The 25,715-nt window shown below is 32.1% G+C and overlaps 1 protein-coding gene across 2 annotated transcripts in view; it reads left to right on the top strand.

Annotated features, from left to right (window-relative positions):
* SPOCK3 (SPARC (osteonectin), cwcv and kazal like domains proteoglycan 3) overlaps positions 1–25,715 on the top strand; it is a 489,739-nt gene that overhangs the window by 457,918 nt on the left and 6,106 nt on the right. For both annotated transcript variants that reach the window (XM_059174767.1, XM_059174763.1), the window contains exons 8-9: positions 19,768–19,989; positions 24,748–24,810. In XM_059174767.1, coding sequence (XP_059030750.1) covers positions 19,768–19,989; positions 24,748–24,810 — 285 coding nt within the window. The remainder of the gene's footprint in view (positions 1–19,767; positions 19,990–24,747; positions 24,811–25,715) is intronic.

Here is a 25,715-nt window from a genome sequence, read left to right as displayed (position 1 = left end):
TGTAATATGTTTTCTAGCTTATTTTTCTTTCCTATTCTAAAGCTAGATTGCTAAATACAATTAGTACAAATTGCTCTTGTAGCTTAACAATTGCCTACTGACCTCTTTGTGTGTTCTAGGAGATATTACGGGATTTTTGATTAATGCAGTTCCCCATAATAGAGATACTTGCTTCATACTTGCTGTTTTTTGGGGAGTTCAAGAATACTTCACCTGTTATCTGTACTCTCTCACTTCATTTTGCTTTTTGCTTGAATATTTCACATCAGAGGTTCTCCCTTCTACCACATTTGAAATCATAGCACCAGAATGAGCATTTGCCTGAGTGTTATGCTTCTTTGCCTCTCTTTATAGCAAATATATTTATTCCAAATAAAGTGTAAGTTCATTGAGGCCAGGAATTTTCTACTATGGAGACTCCAGCTACTGGAAATGGCCCTGGCAGATAATATTAACTCATTTACTAAGACTAATAAAGTAGACTGTAGCTGCTTTCTCATTGCTGAATGATACACAGGTTCCAGAAGGACAAATCTTTGATAGTAGGAGGATTTAACTTAAAAAGTCAAGATTTGATGAAACTTAAATGGGAAAATATTCTACTTCTTTTTATAAGGCAATGAGCTTTGAATGTGCACTATGGCTTCATAAAAAGGGCGAAACTTGCTAGCTTCATACACTAGCCATCAAATTAATAGTGTCTATTTTTTATGTTAAGCATCTTTACACAGTCAGAAATATTTTATGGTGTGGTGAAAAATAGTAAGTTTTTTCCTAGGGGTTATTTAAGTAGTTGTTCTCAATTCTCTAACACGATAGGATACTAACTTGAGTTTTTAACTGACCAAATTTCATTACCATTACATGAAACAGTATAACCTTTCCCTAAGAAGAATTGATTGTTTATCTGAATCTTGTGTAAATATTTCATAGTGAAATGTTTTCAGTTGACAAAGAAGATCAATGATGTTATAGCTTTTTAGGAAATTAAGCAAGCTCAAAAAGTTTGCCATTATTTTTTAACAACCTATGTCTTTACATACAAAATCAAATTTCCTGGGGCACCTGGGTGACTCAGTTTGTTAAGCCCCAGATTCTTGATCTCACCTCAGGCCTCAATCTCATAGTTGGGAGTTCAACCCCCACACTGGGTTCCATGATGGACATGGAGACCAAAAAAAAAAAAAAAAAAGTTTCTTTAGTATGTTTTGTTTGGCTCTGTTTTAGAGCTATCATCATCCAATGAGCAATTATAGAAAAACAACTAAGATGGTCAAAACTTAAAATGTATTTTATGATAAGAAGGTTAAGAAAATCGAGCTATTTGGCCTCTGATTCTGTTATTTTTATACCATTAATACACTTGTTTGAGTCTTTTTCAATAAGTATATGTTATACACAATGTAATCTGTATACTGGCTATATTTTATTATTTAAATTTCCAAAAATTTAAGAACAGAATTACTGTACACAGTTTTGTTTTTATTTTGGTTTGTTTGTTTGTTTGTTTTTGGTTTTTGTTTTTTTTTAAATGATGCCAGTTGTGCATGTGTGTGAGGGGGCATCCTTCTTTGAAAGAGACATTGTATTAATTTTATTTTTGTCAATTTGGAAAGCATCAGGACATCAGAATCATACGCAAAAACCTCAGATTAACAGCTTAACTGAGAGTAAGATAATGTCTCTCTCTCTCTCTCTCTTTTTTTTTTTCTTTCCTAGGTACCAAATGCTCTCCTCAGTCAGAGAAAATGACAAAATTACTTAAACCCCCAGGGTCAATGAATACATCTTAATTTCTTACTGAGACATTGCTCACTTTGTGTCATGCTGTCTTCACATTGAGAGTAAGATTGAATTTGAAATCAGATGACTTAAAAACAATGCACACATTAATGCAATTAGGAGATTTTTAGGTATAGCCTGGAACTTTATCTTTTGAAAACAAAGATTTGTAAAGTTAGTAGAGAAATTTTCTTCTATTTCAAGTAATAATGAAAGATCCAGATCATGGCTTATTTTTTTTTTTCTAATTATTGAGACATCTGGTATTTTGCTCTTTAATTTGTTAGAAATAATACATAGAATTTGATTTTATACTTTGGTATTACTGTGGTATTATTTCAATATTTAGATATTATAATTTTATAGAAATTTATTTCCTATATAGCCAAATCAATGTAATTCTATATAAATTAAAACTATAACTACAAAATAAAGATGCCGAGTGAATGAATATTATAATGAAATCATTTTGTTACAATTGTGTCCTGGGAAATGTTCCAGTTGGATTTGTTAAGCACAAAACTTTTAGTGAGCCTCTAGTCTTTAGAAACTATGTACCCAAAGGCATTACAATTAGCATTGGAAATTTTGGAATTATTAACAGGCAGTTGCTTCATACAGGGTAAGTGAAATGTTGTCAAGTGTATTACATTTCATTTCAACAAAATGAATACTTTCATTTCAGAATATAATTATGTCGGATTTCAGAGCATATTTAACAAGTAATTTGAACTATTAGAACCAAGTAAAAAATGAAACACCTTCTTCCCAAAAAGACTACAACGAAGAGATCTAAAAAAAAAAAAAATCTTTACAGAAAAATTGAACTCAATATAAATACAAATAGTTCATATACATTCAGTTTTTTATAATATAAGCATTACTTCTACTGAATTTTACTCCACTGCCAGTTGAGAAACACCCAAATACCTGGAATGTGTGCATAATAGGTGTCTTAGAAGCATCAGGATGTGATAGCTAAAAAAAAGGGGGGGGAAAGTATAAATAAAAAGGAAATGAAATTGTTCAAAAGCATAGCTCTCTGGGATTATTTAATGTGGAAATAAATGGTTCTATACACCACAGCAGTCCTTGGACCATATGCTAGCCAATAAAAATAATAATAATTTTATGATGATTCCTTTGAGACATTGAGTGTTAAATTATTTTAACATATCACAGATATGAAGGAAATGTATATACAACGTTGTTGTTTTCTATTTCTTTCCCTGTTATATATTATACATTTTAATTATACTTACAATACATTATGATTTTTTAAATGATTTGTGAAGGTATGTTTGAGAAAGTTAATATCCTTTTGTCAACCCAATCTATTCCTCTCATTACAAGGTAAAAAATTGTTAGAGCTTGATATATTTGTTTTTTAAATCCTACTTTATTCTCATACAACATATATTCACATATTTTTTATCTAAATGAGATCGTAAATTTTTGATACAAATGAGATCATATAATATATAGTACACAACAACATGATTTTATTACTATGCACCCACTATTAACTTTTTAATCCTTTATTGTATTGCAAGTATTTTCTCATTACATCTTCTCTATTTTGATTTCAGAGTTCTTAGTTTGTGTTCCTTAAGAAAGTGCTCTCATAAAAAAAAAAATTGTCCTGGATATCTTCTAATATATATATTTTTGCATTTAAATCTATTTATTGAAAGCTATCCACAATTCCGTCATGTGAGACAAGATACTGGTAATAGATCATGTTTCCTTACTGAATTAAAATAATATCTTTGCAATTATTTAATCCATGCTTACATATTTATTTTCTATTTAAGTTCCCTGTGTATTTTTTGTTAGTTATTTCTGTTATGATTTTGTTATGTTCTGATATAATTTTTATAACTTCAGTTCTTTCAATTTTTTTATGATCTGTTTTATGTTTCATAACATGTTTCAAGATTTAATGGAGAATTAAGGAACTAGTGTTCTACGTTATTTGTTAGTGTGTTTTATCAATATAAATTATTTCAAGTTTGTTGATAACATTGCTCAGACTTTCTAATACCCTTACTGTTCTTCTATCTACCTGTTCTATTAATTATTTATAGAGTAGTGTTGATGTCTCCAGATAAAATTGGGAATTTGTCTATTCTTCCAGTCAGTTGTTAGTTTTTTTTCTCATGAACTTAAAACTTCATTTTAGATACAGGTAAATTCAGGGTTGTTATGTCTTCTTATTGAAATATTTATCATTATATAATGTCTCTTTCTATTCTGGTAGCATTTCTTATTCTTAAATCAAATATAATATTAATATTGTCGGTCTTGCTTTTTTTCTATTAATGTTTTCCTGGTTTATTTTTCCAGCCTCTTAATTTCAACCTACTATGCCATTTTACTTAAAATGGCTTGCTTGAGAACAATATATAGTTAGAATCTAGGATATTTTTGTATTTTGATAAATTTTTTATATTTTTGTTGATATGCTTACTAACATTTAACATAATTAATGCTATGGTTTCATTGTAATGTATTTTCTTGCTATGTGTTTTCTCTTTTCCATCTCTTCTTTGCCCATTTTTTTCTTATGATGCTTTATTTTGGACCAAGTAAGTATTTTTTTGGTTTCAATTTATTTCAACTCTTGGTTTATTATTTTTACCTCCTCACGAAAGTTTTTTAATGGCTACGCTAGGATTTACAAGTTACAAATTTAATTTATCACAGTCTACCTTCAAATAATATTTTCCCATTTTATATATGTATTAGAATTGTAAATATACAATTCTGAATTTATCCCATCTTTTGTGCTATTTTGACATATGTTTTGCTTTGATATATGCTACAAACATATAACATTAATAACTTTAGACATTCCATATTTATTTTTATTGAAGTATAATTAATGTATCATGCTATATTAGTTTCAAGCATAGACCATATTGATTCAACAATTCTATACATTATTTAGTTCTCACCATGATAAGGGCCATCACCATCTGTCAACACACAACATTACAATATTATTTACTATAGTCCCTCTGCTGTACTTTCCATTTCTGTGACTTATTTATTTTATAAGTGGAATTTGTATTTCTCAATCCCCTCTATCTATTTCACCCATCTGCCTATGCACCTCCTCCGGCAATTTAAGAGTCTGTATTTTTTTTTTTTAATTTGTTTGTTTCACAACAAACAAATCTATGGAGATTCCTTGAAGAATTAAAAACAGAAACACCATATGATCTAGTAATTCCACTGCTGGCTATTTACATATAGAAAATGAAAACACTAATTTGAAAAGATATATGCATTCCCTATGCATATTCCATATGTTTATTGCAGCATTATTTACATCAGCTAAGAACTGCAAACAATCCAGTGTCCACTGATAGATGAATGCATAAAGAAGACATAAGAGATTATATATATATATAAGAGATTATATATATATATATATAATATATATAATATATAATATATATACACATATGTATATATATATGATAGAATATTACTCAAATTTTAAAAGAAATGAGATCTTGTCATTTGTGACAACATGGATGGGTCTAGAGGGTATTATGCTAAGTGATACAAGTCAGACAGAGAAAGACAAATACCATATGATTTTACTTAGATGTGGAATCTAAAAAACAAAACAAGTAAACATAAACATTTAATTATCTTTTAAAACTTTTGAATTAAAAATTGCAAATTTCATATGCATCTTCATCTATAAAACTTCCAGAATTCTTCAGGGTTTTTTGGTTTGTTTGTTTCTAACAATCCAAATTTCTGCCTAGTACCAAATGTATTCTGCCTACAGAATTTCTTAACATTTCTTATAGCACACATGAGCTTTAAATAAATTTTCTCCCTTTTTTTTTTTTGCTTAAAGGTATTTCTCCTTCCTTTCTCAAAGATATTTTCTCTGGGTAAATAAATTTTGGTCTAGAGCTCTGTTTCTTTCTTTCAGCACATTACAGATGTCTTTCCATCATATTCTGGCTTGTAAGATTTCAGTTTAGTAGTCTGCCATCAATCTCTTTTCTTCATTTCTCTATAGGCAAATCCATTTGCCTCTAGCTGCTTTAAGGATTTCACTCCTTATTAATTGGTCTTGAGTTGTTTGACTCTGATGTGTTTAGGTTTTGTTCCTTCCTTTGTTTGCTTGGTTGGTACTTACCTTGTTTGGAGTTAAGATTCTTATCTCTGTGATTTAATGTATTTAAATAATTTTGGAAAATTCTCCATTAAGTCTTGAAATATTTCTTCTACACTATTTTCTCTCTCTTCTTCTACAGTTTCAGTTACTTTTCTGTTAGACTGTTTAATAATGATCTGCGGCTCTTGTATGTTCTGTTTTTGTCCTCTTTTTCTCCTCCCCTTCCTCTTCCTTTGTTTTCTCTTTCTTCTTACCCTCCTCTTTCCCCTTCTCCTGGCATGTCTGTTTGTTTCTTATTGTTTCCATCTATATTTCTAATGCAAATTTTGCCTTTATACATGTTAATTTCGAGTTATTTCTCAGATAGTTACTACATCTGCCATATCTGAGTTTGATTCTATTAAGTGCTTTGTCTCTTGGAACTTTTTAGAAATCTTTTTCCTTTTTCATTTGTGTGTCTATTTTTTGCATAAAATTGGACATATTATATGACAGTAGGACTGATAAAAGTAGTATTTATGTCTAATAATAAAGGTCTTTCTTTTGTGTTTTTAACTTGGCCTTTATTGTGATGATTAAGTCAATCTAGTCATATATAGAACTAGGTTTTGGTTTTGGTTTATTATTGTTACCCTCAGTGCATCTAAAGGCTTCAAATGCCTTTGTGTTGCCTTGCACATATGGTGAGGCTGAGTTGCTGTACTCTTTCTCCACTTGCTTCTTCATATTTTTTCTTTGCAACTAAGTCTTAAAGAGGGTCCTTCACCACAATCTTCCCCCTCCACTATTGGTAGACTTTTGGTACTTGTTTTTCAACACCTGGCACCCAGATAATAGGAGCATTCCTTTGTATTCTTGGTAAGAGATAACTTTAGGTAGGTGATGTGTACCTGGGTCTCAGAGGTAGAATTTCCCATAGATGCTATCCCATCATCAGTTCAGGTATTCCCTGATGATCTATATCATCCCAGACCCATCCATTCCCTGATGATCTATAATGATCTATACTCAGGACATTGTCCTGCCTCTTATTCAGAGACAGCTGTTTGTTTGTCTTTTCGAGTATTCTGGGTACAATGTATCCTCACTGACATCCACAGGGTGATAGAGTAATCAATCTTATTTTTCCTAGTAAATTAAAGCTTTGTTATAAGGGATACAGGGAAAAAGGATATGGCTGAGCACTCATACTTTGTTCATAGCAGTTTCTGTTTCTTAGGTGGCTTTATTAGCTCTCTTAAACCTACCCTAAATCTTCCTTGAAAGCATTTGCTGAGGTTTTTGGTATATGTGCTGCCAAAGCAAGTACTTGCTGAGGTTTTTGGAATAAAATATGTCAATGGTTATGGATTCCTCTGCCTTTTGTGGCTTCTAGGAGTTGTTTAGTGTCATGCTAACTTCTACTCAGGCTTTAGCAATTTATTGAATATTTTAGCTGAATTCTCCTTGTTGGCTTATGGCTATCTCAGGTGAGCTGTTCATACCACATCTCTTGGACAGAGATACTTAGTTTTAGATTCTGAGTTATTGCATTGCCCAGAGACAGAGTCCCTAATGGGTTCCAAATAATTATGGTTTTGTAGATTATTCATATTTCTCTTATTGTTAGGGTGAGAGTAATACTGTTCTCAACTTCCCCCAGGTGAAAACAGGGAGTTTCAGCCTTCATTCCAGATTATTTTCACTGGATGGAGATTTTTCAAAGTGTACTTAATTTTTTTTTCTTTACTCATTTAAAGTTATTATTCAACACTTGGAATTCACAATTAAAGCCTGATGAGATGCCAAGCTTTAATCGAATCACTGTTTAATTATGATATGTCATTTTCTTCTTGCTGATTTCAAGTTGGGGGTTTATGTTTGGGTCTTTTAAAAATTTGTTAGAAATGCCTTTATTGTGTTTATTTTGCTTGAGAATTATTATAATATTTAACCTGTAAATTTAAATATTTAAACAAAATTTCTACCATTATTTCCTCAAATAATAATAATTATAATAATAAAAATTATTATTATTGTTATTTGCACCATTATCATTCTTTTCTTTTCTGGGGCTTCAGTTACATGTGCTTTAGTCCATGTATTATCCAGCCATTTCCTTAGACACTCTTCATTTCTTTCCTGACTTTTCCTCACATTATATCATTGCAATTGGTCCATATTCAAGTTAAGTTGTTTTTTTTTTTTTTTTTCCGTGAACGCATTTCTGCTGTTGAATCCATCTAGTGATTTTTTTATGTTTTGTAGGTTGCTTTGTTATGTTGTTCTTGAATTTCCATTTAGTTCTTTCTTAAACTTCTATTTCTCTACTAGTAGTTCCTATCATTTCAATTATTACCAGCATATTTTCTTCTCTTCTTTGAAGATAGTTATTTTAGTTTCTTTGGAATCTCGTCTGCTAATTCCGATAATTAAATCTCATTTCAGATGCTCTCTTAATTGATTGTCTTTTCTTTTAAAAACATGTTCATTTTCCTTGGTGCTTCGCATGTCTCATAATTATGGATAGTGTTCCAGATGTTATGGATACCAAATGTGGAATGCTTTATTATGTTACTTTAGTCCAATGGGCATATTTTATTTTAGCACATGATTAATTTTGTTGGACTCAAAATGAAAAGTCTTATTTCTTGGGTTCTAGCTCTACTCTCAATTCAGATGTGTAGTCTCTACTGTAGATGATTGGAGTCCACAGTGTGCATGTGTGATTGCTGGGTCATCATAAGCTAAGGCAAAAAGTACCTGGCTCTCTGGCTCTTTTCCTGCCTGGATTTCTCTCTTGATTTTCAATGGTTGTACACAAATTTTCTGATTTTTCAGGCTAGAATGTCTGAATCGTTTTTCTACCAGTGATCCTCCTGCCTTTTTTTTTTTTTAAATTTAATTTAATTTAATTTAATTTTTTTGTTTGACAGGGAGTGAGAGGGAGACAGAGAGCTCACAAGCAGGGGGAGCAATAGGCTGAGAGAGAGAGAGAGAAGCAGACTCCCCATGGAGCAGGGAACCCCACATGGGGCTTGATCCCAAGGTTCTAGGATCATGACCTGAGCAGAAGGCAGATGCTTAACTGACTGAGCCACACAAGTGTACCTCCCTCCTGCCTTCTCCCATATCAACACTTTGTTCCCAGGCTAACAAACACAAAAATTGAGAATTCACTCCATATAACCTCCCTTTCAAAATGTGGCCTTTTCACCAGTATCTGTCAGTTTCTTAATCATTCTTCAGTCCCTTCTTATTTTTTTTTAATTATGTGCAGAGTTTAATTATTTAGGAGTATGGGCATCAGTCCAGAAAGTGTTACTCAGTTATTACTGGGAACAGAATCTAAAATAACTTTTTTTTTTTTAAAGATTTTATTTATTTATTTGACAGACAGAGATCACAAGTAGGCAGAGAGGCAGGCAGAGAGAGAGAGAGAGAAAGAGGGAAGCAGGCTTCCCGCGGAGCAGAGAGCCCGATGCGGGGCTCGATCCCAGGACCCTGAGATCATGACCCGAGCTGAAGGCAGCAGCCCAAACCACTGAGCCACCCAGGCGCCCCTAAAATAACTTTTTAAATGACAAGTTGGGCAGAAGATTTTTGCCTTATCTCTCTTTGAATCTAGAAGACCTAGCATGTATTGAATCCAGTGTGTGCTAAAATGCTATTTTACTTCTAATTACTTACTCATGTGTACCCCCACTCTTTTCCCAAAACTAGCAGTCTTTAAATTTATTTATTTTGGGTGTTATAGTACTTTTTGACATTGTAAACCTTCATGAGTGAGCACAGTCCTTTCATCATTTTGAGTGTTTTGAAATCTACAGTTCCTGAGTTTTTCTTTCATTTGAATGATTTTACATTGTTTTCATGTTAATTGCAATTAGGCTAATATATTTAAGCAAATGCAGTTATTAATATAGCCTTGTTATTTCACAAGATTAGGAAGTGAACTCCTATGTGCTTGCATTCTAGATGTGGATAACTTCATTTTCTACAGTGGCATAAACATTCAAGGAATATTGAGAGATATTTTTCAGTTATAAAGATTATGTCTGATAGATTTTGCCTTTTACAAATTTGTGCCATATTTTTGAAGAGAACAGAGATCACTAGATATTTCTTAAATGATTTTAGATGTTTCATGGGGATTATGGTGTTCTATTATCCAAAGGATAATAGGAATTGGTGAGTATGGGAGGAAAAAGGGGTAGAATGAGCAAATAGGTTCTACCCATTAGTGAGTACAATGTGGTGGTTTGCACATAGGCCATTGTAATTTAATTTCAGTCCCATGGGACTAAATCATAAAAAGCAATCATTTATATTGTTTTATATAGTCCCTTCAACTACCTTGCAAAGTGGATTTTTTTGTCCCTCACTACAGCTGAAGAAGGATAAGAGATAAAACCTAAAGTCACATAATTAAAGTGATAAAGGGATTTGAATATAGATTTTATGGACTCTGAACTTATAAACTTATGTTCTTTGGCTCATCATATAATCTTTCAAAGGAATCTCTCAGAATTCAAGTTATATTAAATCGGTTCAAGTATATAATACATTTGGATTGTGATAATTGCCTCCAATACACTGTACACACAAACACATTTGCACAAAAAGTATATTTTCCGGGGCACCTAGGTGGCTCAGTGGTTTAAGCCTCTGCCTTCGGCTCAGGTCATGATCTCAGGATCCTGGGATCAAGCCCCGCATCGGGCTCTCTGCTTAGCGGGGAGCCTGCTTCCCCCCTCTCTCTCTGCCTGCCTCTCTGCCTACTTGCGATCTCTGTCAAATAAATAAATAAAATCTTAAAAAATAAAGTATATTTTCCTATTTAATTTTGGCTAAAGATTTTAGAAATGTTTTGAAAAATTACTGTTTTGGGCCTTTATAATAATAATTTTAAATGATTTTTTGTTTCCCTTCTTGTAAACATAAATAACATATAGAGTGGGATTAATACATGTTTTTAAGGCTTTCTTGAATTAAGTTATATTGATAAACTATACCAACTCTCCAGAGAAAGATTTTTGCTTATTGAATTCCTTCTATGTCAAAGTATTTATATTTATTAGTCTTAGTGCCAAATGTTGAAAATTTCAAAAATTTACCCAGGTTTTAGTAACTTGAGATTTTATTTTTTAAAACCATATTATAATATCTATACTTTCCATAATTAAAAAATATTTATTTTAGTGCCCCTCATTTTTCATAATAAGATATATTCCTATAAAGATATTTTGAGTAGATGCTTTTCATAAATAAACCATTTATTTCCATGATATTGTCTATTTCTTTAACTGAAGATTTCATTATGCTAAATAGTCAATAAGTTATGGGATATATAAGTGGTTGAAAAATTCAGGTGGTGCTACATAGTGACTTTTTTTTATTTTCCCAAGTGAGGGATAATCTATTGTCTTTCTAGCTCTGTTCATGATTATGCATGGGATATTGGTCTTTTTACTCGAGTGAGTTCTTGAGTGAATGTTGTCTCAGTGTTTCCCTTCCTAGACCCTTTCTTGAGCTAATGAACCATTGTATTGTTTTGGGTTACCTTTTCCTAAATTCATTTACCACCTTGAAACAAACTTAACTTTTTCTTGTCCAAAGTTTTTGTTAATTTAATTTAATTTTTGAATTTTATTATGTTAGTTATCATACAGTATATCATTAATTTTTAATGTATTGTTCCATGATTCATTGTTTGCATATAACACCCAGTGCTCCATGTAATACCCTAACCCATCACTGGGCAAACCCATCCCCGTACCCCCTTCCCTTCTGAAACCCTCAGTTTGTTTCCCAGAGTCCATGGTCTCTCATGGTTCATCTTCCTTTCTGATTGCCCCCTTCATTTTTTTTCCTTCCTTCTTCTAATGTCCTCCATGCTATTCCTTATGTGGTACATATAAGCGAAACTATATGATAATTGTCTTTCTCTGCTTGACTTATTTCACTTAGCATAATCTCTTCCAGTTCCATTCATGTCAATGCAAATGGTGGGTATTCATCCTTTCTGATGGATGAGTGGTATTCCATTGTATATATGGACCATATCCTCTTTATCCATTTGTCTGTTGAAGAACATCTCAGCTCTTTCCACAGTTTGGCTATTGTGGACATTGTTGCTATGAACATTAGGGTATATATGGCTCTTCTTTTTACTACATCTGTATCTTTGGAATGAATGCTCAGTAGTGCAATTGCTGGGTCATTCAAACACTTGAAGTTTTATCAAGAAACCAGCAGAAAATTCCTCATCTACCTTACCCTTCATTTTTCACCTACATCTAATATCTCTCCAAAACAAAGTATTGTTATTGTTTTGTTTGTTTTCATTTTCAAATCTCACGTCTGGTGTTACCTCCTTCTACTTTACCTTGCTGACACCTCTCATATTTTCTCTGCTCATATATAATACCTACTCTAGAACTCTGCTCTATATATTTTATATCATTTTTTGAGTGTATATTTGTATGTTCCATATCTCCTCTTCTTTATATATATGTGCATCCCACCTTTATACTATCTGATATGTACTTACTACTTAATTCATTTAATTGGCATTTATGAAATATTTTTGAATGCATACCTTTTGCCAAAAATTGTCTCAGGCATTTAGGATATATCAGTGAATTAAAAGTTCCCACTTACTTCATGAACCACTCCTGAATCTCCTTTTCTCATCATTTATCATCTATTTGATAAATAATATTAGTAGTTCCTAAGACAATATTTTTCTTCTAAATGTGATAATTAATTTTATGATTTTGTTCAGTAACCTATTTAAAAATAAGATACACACAGATGATACCCAAATTATATTTCTAGCCCTGATATTGAGAATCCTATATTCAAACTTCCCATTAAAATCTTCTCTGAAATTTTAACAAGCCATCACTTAACCTGGCCAAAGTCCAATTTAGATGTTCCCCTATATAAATCTGTTTTTGTGTCTTCCTCAAATCAGTAAATGTTAAGTTCATTATTTCAGTAGCCCAAGTCACCTGAGAGCCATCCTTGGGGAAAAAAAAAAAATGGAGACATATGGGAAAACCTCCCAGTAAAAGCCAACATCTTTATTGTGACCTGTGTGAGTGAGTAGACCATTAATTCTCTAACCTCATTTCTTACAACTTTTTCCTCATTCATTCAATTCCAGTCACATTGCTTCTTTCTCTTGTACAGTGGCATCAAGCATGGCCTGATCTTAGATCCGTTTTGCTTGCTATTTTTTCTACCTAGAACGTCTTTCACCCCCACATCCCAGATTACTCATATCTACACTTCTTGATATTGCTGTTAAAATATTCTGCTTTTAAAGGCAGTGTGCTAGGAAGAATTCTGAAGATAACACTTTTAAGATCCACCTCCCTATTATTCAAACAAACACTAATCTACATTGTGCAGATGTAAGCCAGTTGCCCCTAAAATATGGATCCAAATGAGGATCTAAAAGAATAACTAAAAAAGGTGGCAATAGCATTTATGAAAGTGTTTTATTGGAAAGAGCCATACTATGATTTCACTGCTTCTCTAAGAAGATGAGAGTGCTTCCCTTTATTTCAAAATGAGAGACAGATTTTAACAGAGCTACTATTCTATATGTGCTTCCAGACAAGTGGGTAATGGCTTGAATTTTAGCAGGAAAGCCTATAAGTCAGATAGCCATGAACTGTTACTTTTTTGATGTCAAAGCAAAGGAAAGTTGCTGTTGTTTTGGAATTTTATTTCTGGACAGGAAGTGCAAAGATATTTATTGTGGACAATAGTTGAGTCATATGAATGAAAAACAATAGGGGAGGCACCTGGGTGGCTCAGTGGGTTAAGTAAGCCTCTGCCTTCAGCTCAGGTCATGATCTCAGGGGCCAGGGATCGAGCCCCACATCAGGTTCTCTGCTCAGCAGGGAGCCTGCTTCCCCCTCTCTCTCTGCCTGCCTCTGTCTACTTGTGATCTCTCTCTATGGCAAATAAATAAATAAAATATTAAAAAAAAAATCCCCAGCTAGGAAGAATCATTTTGGAGTTCTGACCATTACATGAAATTAGACATCTTGAAATTTTGAAATGCCAATTAACCAATATTTGTTGCAGTCTGTTAATAGTATAGTAGTTATTAAATAGTAACCTTAAAGGGAGAATGCAATTTTTTGTTAACTGAAGCTGAGGTGAAAAAATGTTTTCCAGAGGAGTTCTTCAGACAAAACCTACCAATGAGCAAATATACATCATGGAGAAAATGAAACAAAACAAAAGTGGATTCAGATCATATCCTCTAAGCACTAACTTGTCCAACAAACTGGTGCATTCTTCAATCAATGTTTTAGTTAAAATATTAAAATATTTAGTTAAAATACAATGTATGTGTGAGGTGAGGTACCTGGGTGGCTCAGTGGATTAAGCCTCTGCCTTTGGCTCGGGGTCCTGGGATTAAGCCACCCAGGTGCCCCACATATTTATTATTTTTAACATCACTGAACATATGTATATCCCAAAAATTACATTAATTACAGATTGAGCTCTGGGTTACCTCTACTTAGAAAACTATCACAACATTTTGTGAAAACAGTAATATTCGAGAGAGGAGAACTTTTTAAAAACAATGATCTAAGAAGAAACTTTAATAAAGTCAAGGAATGTCAAAGTCCTTAAGTTCAACACATGTAGAATCATAACCAACAAACGACATCTACTCTTAATTTTTACACAACTGTGTATTATCTCCAAATTTGTAATAAAGTAATTTTAAGCAATATTCAGACTCTCAAGGTTGTTTTTGAGTATTCTGTTGTATCAAATTCCTAATATCTTATTTCAATTCATAAGTTTAGATTGTGCCTTAGTTATTTTTTTCTCTCTCATCTTGTATAGAAAAACTAGCAGATTTGATCATATGTGATGACTATCAGAAAGCATTCCATATATAGATTCTCTACACACACACACACACACACACACACACACACTCATACACACCCACAGAGTCCTATTTGCCATACTTAGGGGGTCACATTATACTTCAGACACAACAATATAAACTCATTCAGAATAGTGAAGAAAAAAATATAGTTATTTTTACAATCCATGTATACTAATCTCATCATCATTGCAATTTCTGAGTATATTTTCAAGATTATGATTTCTCCAAATTATGGGTCATATTTTTATACTTCTTGGCATGCTTGGTCAATTTTAATTGGATCCGAACATTGTGAATTTTAAATTATTGGTTGCTGGATTTTGTGATATTTCTCTACAGTGTTCTGTTTTGTTCTGGCATGAAATTAAATAACTTGGCATCAACTTGAGTCTTTTAAGAATAGCTTTTAAGCTTTGTACGGCAAGTGCAGAACAGACGTTTATTCTGGAATTAATTTAGCCTCAATACCTATGTTTATACTATTCTCTACATAGATATACAATCCTTTGTTTATCCATTCACCAACTGAAAGACATTTGGGTTGTCACCAGTTTTGCAATTATAAGTAAAATTGCTGTAAATATTCACCTATATGTTTTATGTGAGTATAAATAAAATGGGATCATTTATAATAATTCATAAATATACTAATGTTGCATGATTTTCTACAAAATATTGGGATTTATTGGATTGATTCTTGATTGCAGTTCTCATGGATCTTTATCATTGAGAACATGGGAGGAAGGTTGGTACACTGGGTTAGTAGGAAATGCCCACTTGGATGTGGTTTTCACATTGAGGATGTGAAAAGGTAAAGAAGTTCAGTGTACTCTGACAAATTTCTTATCACATAAATGAAGTGGTACAATATTATTTAAAGGTAGATTGTGGTAAATTAATGATGTATGCTATAATCCATGGGCAACCAGCAAAAAACAAAATATAGTTCATAAACTACATGAGTTTTCTCTTATGAATGTAACAGATTAGCACAAAATTCAGTAGCTTAGGCAACACAAATTTTTATTTCATAGTTCTGTAGGTCAGAAGTCCAACACAGGTCTCCCCACACTAAAATCAAAGTTTTTGAGGGGCTACATACCTTGCTGGAAGCTCTAGGAGAGAATCCTTTTTTTTATTTCTTTTTTTTTTTTTTTAAGATTTTATTTATTTTTGAAAGACAGAGAGGGAGAGAGAGACAGAGAGATTGCATGAGCAGGGGGAAAAATATAGGGGAAAACAGACTCTACTGAGCAAGGAGCTTGATGTGGAACTCAATCCCAGGACCCTGGCATCATGACCACTCTGAGTGAAGGCAGAGTCTTAACCAACTGAGCCACCCAGGTACCCCAAGAGGATCAGTTCTATAAGCAGCTGGGTTGTTGTCAAAATTCAATTCATGGTGACTCCTGGGTGCCTAAGCCAGTTAAGCATCTAAATCTTGATTTTAGCAAAGGTCATGATCTCAGGGCTTTGGGAACTGTTGCAAGGCCAGCTTTGCACCCAACACAGAGTCTGCTGGAGATTCTGTCTTGGGACTCTCCAACACACACACTCCCTGCTTGCTGTAGTTATAGAACTGAGTATTCTAATCCTTCTTGGCTAGTCCCAGATGCTAGACACCACCCACATTCCACCTTCAAAGCCATGTGTTTTGTTTTGTTTTGTTTCTTTTTTTTTTCTTTTCTTTCTTTCTTTTTTTTTTTTTTTTTTTCTGTCTCATTTCTTTCTATTATCTGGGAGAATTTTCTCTTTGTCTCATTTCTGCCTATTAGCTGGGAGAACTTTTTCATCCTTAAGGTTTTATTTAATTAAATTGGGTTTATCCAAATAATCCACAATAATCTCCCAAATCAGCTGATTAATACACTTAATTCCATCTGCAAATTTAAGTCCCTTTAGTGATGTAATACCACAAAGATCCAGGGATTAGAATGTGGACATCTTTGAGGGGCTATTATTTTGCCTACCACATAAACTAATAGTGTAAATTAAGTGGGAACAATGAAAATAGAAAAGCAACACATTTAATCCAAAACAGAACAGGAAAGGAGAAATAATAACAACAAATAATAAGAGGACAAATAAAAGAGGACAAATAAAATAAAATCAATATGAAGGGTTTTTTTGTTTTGTTTTGCTTTGCTTAAAGTTTATTTATTTAGGGCACTGGGTGACTCAGTTGGTTAAGCGACTGCCTTCAGCTCAAGTCATGATACCGGACTCCTGGGATCAAGTCCCACATCAGGCTCCCAGCTCTGCAGGGAGTTTGCTTCTCCCTCTGACCTTCTACCCTCTCATGCTCTCTCTTACTCACTCTCTCTCTCAAATAAATAAAATATTTTTAAAAATCTAAAAAAAAAAATATTAATTTATTCATTGTAGAGAGAGAAAGAGAGAGAGCATGCACAAGTTGGGGAGGGGGCAGAGAGAGACTCCACAAACAGACTCCCTGATGAGTGCAGAGCCTGATTCAGAGCTCAATCACAAGACCCTGAGATAAGAGCTGAAACCAAGAGTGGGTTGCTTAATGGAGCAAGCCATCCAGTCCCCCCAATACCAGCATCAAGTTTTAAACACAATCATATTGATATAATATTAATGCCTATAGTCTAAACACTTTAATCAAAAGGCAGAGATTTTCAGACTTGGAAAAAAATGCAGTACTCAATGCTGTACTCTTTGTAATAAACTCTTGATATAGGGTTTCCTGGGTGGTACAAGACAGTTGAGTGTCAGACTACTAGTTTCACCTCAGGTCCTAATCTCAGGGTCCTGAGATTGAGCATTCTGTGGAGCTCTAATGTAAGCATGGAGTCTGCTTGAGATTCTCTCTTCTTCTCCCTTTGCCTTCCCCACTCGTGCTTTCTCTTTCTCTAAAATAAATAAATAAATATTTATAAAAAGAAACTCTCAGTATAAAAAAATTATTTGAAAGTATAATAATAGGAATTCTAGTTATAAAGAAGTTAGAATAACTGTATTTATGTAAGACAAAATAGGCTTCAGAAATTGGGTGAAAGCTCTAAGTTTTTATTGTGATGACAGAAGTGAGCCTTCTACCTAGATCTAGAATTTTTTTTTTAATTTTACATTGATCTTTCAGAAAATTCAAGAATTATATATATATAATAAATACAATAAATAATCATGCATACATGCATTATATTTGTTATATATATATAGTGACTATGTGTGTGTGTGTGTGTGTGTGTGTGTGTGTGTGTGTATACAGAGAGAGAAAGAGACTATGATAGTGTTATCCAAGAATTCTCAAACTTATCAATTAGTATGTACTGCTCTAAAAGTTCAAGACAGGAAACAACTTTTCCAAATTAATTTCATTTTATACTTGTAGAATCAACTAGATTAGATAATATTGAAAGTATATAATTTAAAATATTAAAATAATTTTATGTCTATTCCTTTTGTTACTTATGATTCTGATGACTCTTGTAACACAGTTTTGTGTCTAAACATATTATTCAAATAGCATAAACTCACTGTATTCTTGATCTTCAAGGTAACATAGAGATCATGTTTGAAAAATCTTCACATTATCTAGATATGAACATTAAAATCTAGATATAATAACTTAACCAAGCAAGGTAGTGCCAGGACCTGGGCCAGTGACCTGAATGTAAATCAGATACCTTGATATTCTGGATCTAAAACATTATTACACTTCAACAAATTTATCATTCACCAGACATGCTCTCTGCAAGAATTTAATTTCTTTTTGAAAGGTAAACTCGTAGTTCTATTGTGTTTAAAATTTATTAAACATATGTGTATGTTTCAATTATTTATACACCTTGGAATATAAAAAGTATTTATCAAAATAGGTTATATACTAGAATATAAAATTAACTGCATGTGAGAACTTCATTCATAAACGGTTAAACTACTCTTCAACCCCTGCTGTTGAAGATTAAATTCTTTGAATATTCAGTTTTCAAAAAGTCTCCACAATTCCAAGCACATTCTCTTTTTCACACCAGTTAGGGTTATTATTTAACTTTCACTTGTAATGAAGGGAAAGTAGCAAATAAAACAGCAAGTGGTCTACCAAAATACCTGTTAAAGCTGATTTAAACCTGACAAAGACTAGTTGAAAGTATTTTTTTAAATTATGCTTTGAAACATTGACATTGCTTGTAATGCTATTTAGGACATGGAGCTTTACTGGGTGGGGCCTGTGGCTTATCCAGAGAAACCCACACTTCAGCAGTTTGCACCTTGGGTGCCAACCCAGTCTGACATCCCTCTGTATCTGTGCTTATCCAGTGCTCTCTACTGTCTCCCATTGTAGCATATTTGTAATTGTAAAAATTGCCTTGAGTGAAACAGAAGACAGAGTGAGTACCTGTGTAAATTACATGATGGTTATTTTTTGTCAGGATATGTTATATTTGTGAAATACCATAATCACCATGGTTCCACAAAGATATAGAGCATTTGATGCTATTATTTATTATGTATTCACCTTACTTTCCTTAAAATTTTACTTTTCATAGAATTCCTTGGGATGAAGATGAATTATATTTCTTTATTAATAGGACATTATTATTCAGTAATACCTATATACATCTAAAAAGGCATTCATCATGACAACCTATTTATTAAGAAAAAGTTTGAACCCTCAAAAGAATGGAAATATATCTAATAAAATTACAGGAATAAGTGCCATTGAGTGAATGACTAATTACTACTAGCTACTTTATATTCTGGTTAATTAATCCTCATAACTATCCTGAAAGGTAGGTATTACCATCTCCACTTTACTTGGAAATGAATTACCCAAGATGAGTTTAAAGCCTTATTTCTGACTGTTAAGTAGGTGCTCTGACAGAAACTATTACATTCCCTTATATTACTTGCTGCTGATTGTGACTTCTGGATTTAGCTAATTATTTTCTATCTTTGCCTTTAGGATTTGATACCAGTATTTTGCCAATTTGCAAGGATTCACTTGGCTGGATGTTTAATAGACTTGATACAAACTATGACCTTCTACTGGACCAGTCAGAGCTCGGAAGCATTTACCTTGATAAGAATGAACAGTGTACCAAGGCATTCTTCAACTCTTGTGACACATACAAGGACAGTTTGATATCTAACAATGAATGGTGCTACTGCTTCCAGAGACAGCAAGGTAAAAGATGAGACACCTACTGATACAGATAGTTGACCTGCATGTCACATTTTATCTATTTCTTCATGATTTAAAAAAAAAAAAAGTACATTTTACCCCATTCATTTTAGTAGATATTTTTCTCATTAGAGTGTTTAATAAAGGAGCAAATAAGCAGCATATTAAACAAAATAACTCTGCTAGGGATACAAAACATGCTAAACAAGATGAAAAATAGTAATTAATATTTCATATTAATGCACTTCATTACAGTTTCCATTATGAACCACCAAGAAGCACATAGAGATAGGAGAACATAGATATTAAAAGTAATCATTAAAATTAATTTGATATCTGCTTTCCCCATGGTGTAAAATAAATGGTTTTTTTTATCACTATACTGTGGAGTTTTAATGTTCTATTTTGTGATCTTATTAAATGAGCTGAATGAACCACTGCATTCACCATAAAGTTATTTTTACTCATTTGATTTTAAAATGACTTGGCCTTCAAACTTTTAAAAATAACTTAGCTTTGTAAAAATTCACTAGCAAGGAAAGTACCTTGATTCTCTGGAAGAGGCAAGGTAACTGAAGGAGTTGGGGTGATGCTAGTTCTTTAGGCATCCTTCTTTACAGGGAAATGCAATGTAACATTGAAACCATGCTTACACAATCAATCTAAGTGTGATTAGAATTAAGCTAAGAGAAGAAGAACCAAAAAAAACCTCACATTATGATAAAATTTACAGAAACTATGGAAAAATAGTACGTGTAATTTTGATGCTAACTTAAAAAAAACAAACTGGGAATTAGTCTAACGTGATACACCTATTATTGTCACCTCATTTTTAAAATTCTTGATGGCTAAGAGAATGTACAAGTTACTTAAAACTGTTTTAGTTATTCTCAGCTTTTCATATGAAAAGCTAACACCTTATGTAGGGACTTTTACTATCTTAATTACCTCTCCACATATTAGTAATAGTTTAGTAACTAGAGATGAAAGGATTATCCATAAATTGATTAGCAGTGAATCAATAGCAGTATCTGTAGAGTAGTTTAACTACTTATAAATAATTTTAAATAAGGTTTAAAACTAGATTTTCTTTATTAAAATACTTTAAATCACACACACACACACACACACTGTTGATTTTATTATTGCATATTTGCTTACTAGGCAATTGCCACTTCAAAAAACCTACATGATAGTTTTAACGAGCAGTGTGCATTTAAATCATCTAAAGAATAGAAAAGCAAATACTGGTAAAATACTATAAAAGATATGTGGTCTTTTCATGATGTTATTTCAGTCAATTTTTTTAGTATTATGATGGCCATGTTTAGTGTTTATTCATGAACTTTTAAAAATATTATGAAAAATTCTGGAAGTTTCTTCTACAGAAATGAATACTTTCATTTTGAAACATTTCTGCATTTTGCAGCTGTATTTGTAGAACTGATTAAAGGTACCCAAAGAAAAATTTTGCTTTATATACTTTACATTTATTAAGCAGTATTCACCCAAAGGGCTAAAATCTTTATAGTCACATGAAAATCTTCTCTGAAATCATTTAATACATGGCAGAAATAATTTTAAAAATGTATCTGAGCAAGTGAAAGGATGTATACATCTTCCCCAAAGTTTGGAGAATTTGGCTAATTATGCTTACTACTTTAATATGCTAGAAAATGTTACAAAAACTCTGTCAATAAGAATAACAGTAAGAGTTAGCTCATTAATTAATTTCATGAAAAATAATAACAATTTAGCTCATTAATTAATTTCATGAAAAATAATAACAATTTATTTAAAAACATTTTTTCAAATGTTTCACCTTAGAGAGTGTTTTTCCTCATTATTTATTCAATAAAACAAATTCCTTTGCTGTAATTGGAGAGATATATAGAATATTTGACTATATGTTAGAGTAATATATATGATATATAAACATATAATATATAAGTAATAGTTAATATATACACAGATATCTTTGCAACTTATTTTAAATGATAGTTGAAATCTTAATTAAGCATTCCAAGTATACCTAAGTTAAAGGCCAGACAGAACTGTCTTATAAATAATAAGAGAAATACTTCAAAATTAAATACTATGTGTAGATGAACAGCTGAATCTGTCGTGATTTTTCTTGAAATCTTTTTATTTTTTTTTTGAAAGAGAAAAAGCATGAGCAGGGTGATTGGCAGAAGAAGGGACAGACTGAGGGGGAGGGAGAGAATTCAGGCAATATCATAGAAAATATATAGAAATAATATTTTACTTTGCAATAATTAACCCATAGCAATTAGAAATAAATGCTTTCAACATAATATTGAAACTTGAGCTCAAATTTTTCCTCTGGGTTCTAAATAGTATATTTAGAGGGCCGTAAATTTTTAAATGTCTAGTCTAGAAGCTCATACTATGTAACTTGATTCCTATTATTTTAATATTTAGTATAAGAGACCCATGTTATTATTAGGAAAAACAAAGAGATTAGATCAATTTCAAAATAAAGTAGAACAATAAACTAATTATTTAGATTTTTCAAAAATAATTTTTCTTTCTTTTGAAAGATTAGATTCTTTTTAATTTCTAGAAATTAAGAAAACCCAAAATACTACAAGAACAATTTAACAAATATCCATGTACCCATCACCCAAAAATAAGAATTGTCAGTATTTTATCATATTAACATCAAGATTTTTTTAAATTAAATTTTAAAAGCATTATAAAGTTGAGATCTCTTTTGCATTCCATCCCAAGCCAGTCTCCTCTCACTCCACTCTGGTAGACAATTGAATCTAGTTTCCAATCCACTATTTGTACATTTACATGAACACATATGTTTTGATGAAGAAGTCACACTATTGTGTTTATTATATAATATGCATATAGTGTCATACTGTTTGTACCATTTTGCACCTTGTTTTTCTCTTCCTAAATATCACTACATTTTTTTTAAAGATTTTATTTATTGGGGCACCTGGGTGGCTCAGTGGGTTAAAGCCTCTGCCTTCAGCTCCGGTCATGATCTCAGAATCCTGGTATGGAGCCCCACATGGGGCTCTCTGCTCAACAGGGAGCCTGCTTCCTCCTCCTCCTCTTTCTCTGCCTGTCTCTGTCTACTTGTGATCTCCGTCTGTCAAATAAATAAATAAAATCTTAAAAAAAATTTTTTTAAATTTATTTGTCAGAGACAGAGAGAGGAGCACAGGCAGACAGAGTGGCAGACAGAGTGGCAGGCAGAGACAGAGGGAGAAGCAGGCTCCCTGCCGAGCAAGGAGACCAATGTGGGACTCCATCCCAGGATGCTTGGATGGTGACCTGAGCCGAATGCAGCTGCTTAACGAACTGAGCCACCCAGGCGTCCCCATTTTTTAAATTAAGTTTTTCTACTTTAATTCCAGTATAGTTAACATACAGTATTATATTCGTTTTAGGTGTACAATATGCTGAGTCATCAAATCTATACATTACTCAGGGCTCATCATTATAAGTGCACTTTTTAATCCCCACCCCCTATCTTCCCCATCCTTCCAACCACCTTCCCTTTGGTAATGCTCAGTTTGTTCTCTGTAGTTAAAATCTGTTTCTTATTTTGTCTCTCTCTCTCAAAAAAATTACTTTTTCTTCACATTTTAGATTTCCCAAGGAAAAAACTTGTTGGTCTTATAAATTTTAATTATAAAATATATATTAAGCACTTTGTCTCATTTCCTCATTACACTCTTACATGCAAATTTAATAACTGGATATTATAAAATTAGTGTAATGCTTTTTAAATTATTTCAGTTATCTATACATTAACTTTTCCCTAAAAAGTTATAGTATAGAAAAATAGGAACTAGTTTATTGGCTTGCTTTTTCAATAATTTATGATGCATTGTCATACAACAAGTTTTAGAAAATGACCTAAAATACATTGACTTGCTTGAATATTATAAATTAGAAAATATATTTATTATATAAGAATATATATAATTATATATATATTTATATTTATATATTTATACCAGGCTACATTTTTTCTATTTAGAATTTTGTATTTCTCTGAAAATATTCTCCTTTAAGTGGTTGAGTTTGAAAAAAGAGTCATGCTTAATTTTAAATTTAAGTTTTTTTAAAAGATGGCATATCAGAAATTATGGTATGTTATGTTTTATTTCCACATTACATGCATACTTGAAGCATCTAGATGAAACTAAAAAGACTAAAGCCTGTCAGCATTATTCAGGATCAAAATTTGTAATAGTATGTCTGATATAACTAGAAAGAGTATTGACTTTTTTTAGATTACTTTTTTAAATGTAAATCTACTTCTCTGTATCATAGAGACTGTTTTAAATGAGGGAGAAACATAATCAGTTAATTGTTTGGTCATTAGTCCATCAGTTGGAGTTACATTGCTGGGTAGATTGACCCTTTAAAAGTAAATGATAAGAACCATTGTCCATCATATGAGTATTTTATATCATTTTTTTTTCCATCCAATTTGGTCTCTCTACAGGAAATCAAGGTATTCTAGTATCAGAAATTAGGAAAGCCATTCTCTCTCTCTCTCTCTCCTCTGTCCCTCTGTCTCTGACTTTCTTTCTCAGTGTATACAGATAGATACACATCTGCGATCTATATGTATGTAATCTATAAAAGAAATGGATATATAATATGTTTCTTTTTAAGCCATGTAAAGACCAACATAAGTCTGATAACATAGAAATTATACTTCTTTGTTTAACTATAATCCTTGAAGTAACATTTTTAATGTCACTGCAGACCCACCTTGCCAGACGGAGCTCAGCAATATTCAGAAGCGGCAAGGGGTAAAGAAGCTCCTAGGTGAGTAATAGATCATTCTTCTGAAGCCTTTATTGCTTACATAAATAACCCCAGGGAAACAGCAACATAAAATCAATATTAATCCAACAAAGATAGACGACACTAAATTTCAGTAACAAAATTTATGAAGTTTTTGAAAGCCATTAAACTTACTTTTATTATCTTACCTATTGAAAGATATTATGTCTGTTTTATTACCCTAATATAATGTTCATTTTGAAAGTTATTAAGTGAAAAAGAGATTTAAACAATGCTAAAGTTAAAGCATCAGCAGAAACTTTAATCCTAATTCTATTGTTAACAATTCAAGAACAATGGCATGCATATATATATAGAGAGAGAGAGACAGACAGACAGACAGAGACAGAGAGAGAGAGAGAAATGGGTGAAAGATGGATAAAAGTATCCCCTGAGTACCGCAGGGAAATTCAAAAGACTTTCTGTTTTTCCTCAGGACTTTTTACTAACTTACTTTTAGCAAATAAATATATATGTACTAGATAGTTGATAACAAATTTCACTCAGAGCCTTAAAATGTTAGAACAGTCAAGATTATTAAGTGATTATTTATGATTATTTTGTTTATTCTTTTAGACATACAATTTTTAAATAAACTCTTTTTTCAGGCAATTTTAAATAAATTTTACAAAGTTAGCTTGCCTGCATAGTTTGCATACATCCTTTATTCAGCCTCTCCCAAAGTTACCATCTTACTATATCAAACAGCCATTGTCTATTTGTTAAGTCTAAGAAATAAACATTGTTATAATTCTATTTATTAAGACTTACACTTTATTTGTATTTCACCAGTCTTCCCACTGAAGTCCTTTTTCTATTTTAGGATCCAATGCAGAATGCCACGTATGCGATGTTTTTGTTTTTGTTTTTTTCCCCATATATGTTAA

The sequence above is a fragment of the Mustela lutreola genome, chromosome 1, assembly GCF_030435805.1.
Source record: "Mustela lutreola isolate mMusLut2 chromosome 1, mMusLut2.pri, whole genome shotgun sequence".
Taxonomy (NCBI): domain Eukaryota; kingdom Metazoa; phylum Chordata; class Mammalia; order Carnivora; family Mustelidae; genus Mustela; species Mustela lutreola.
This window is presented reverse-complemented; position numbering and strand designations above follow the sequence as displayed.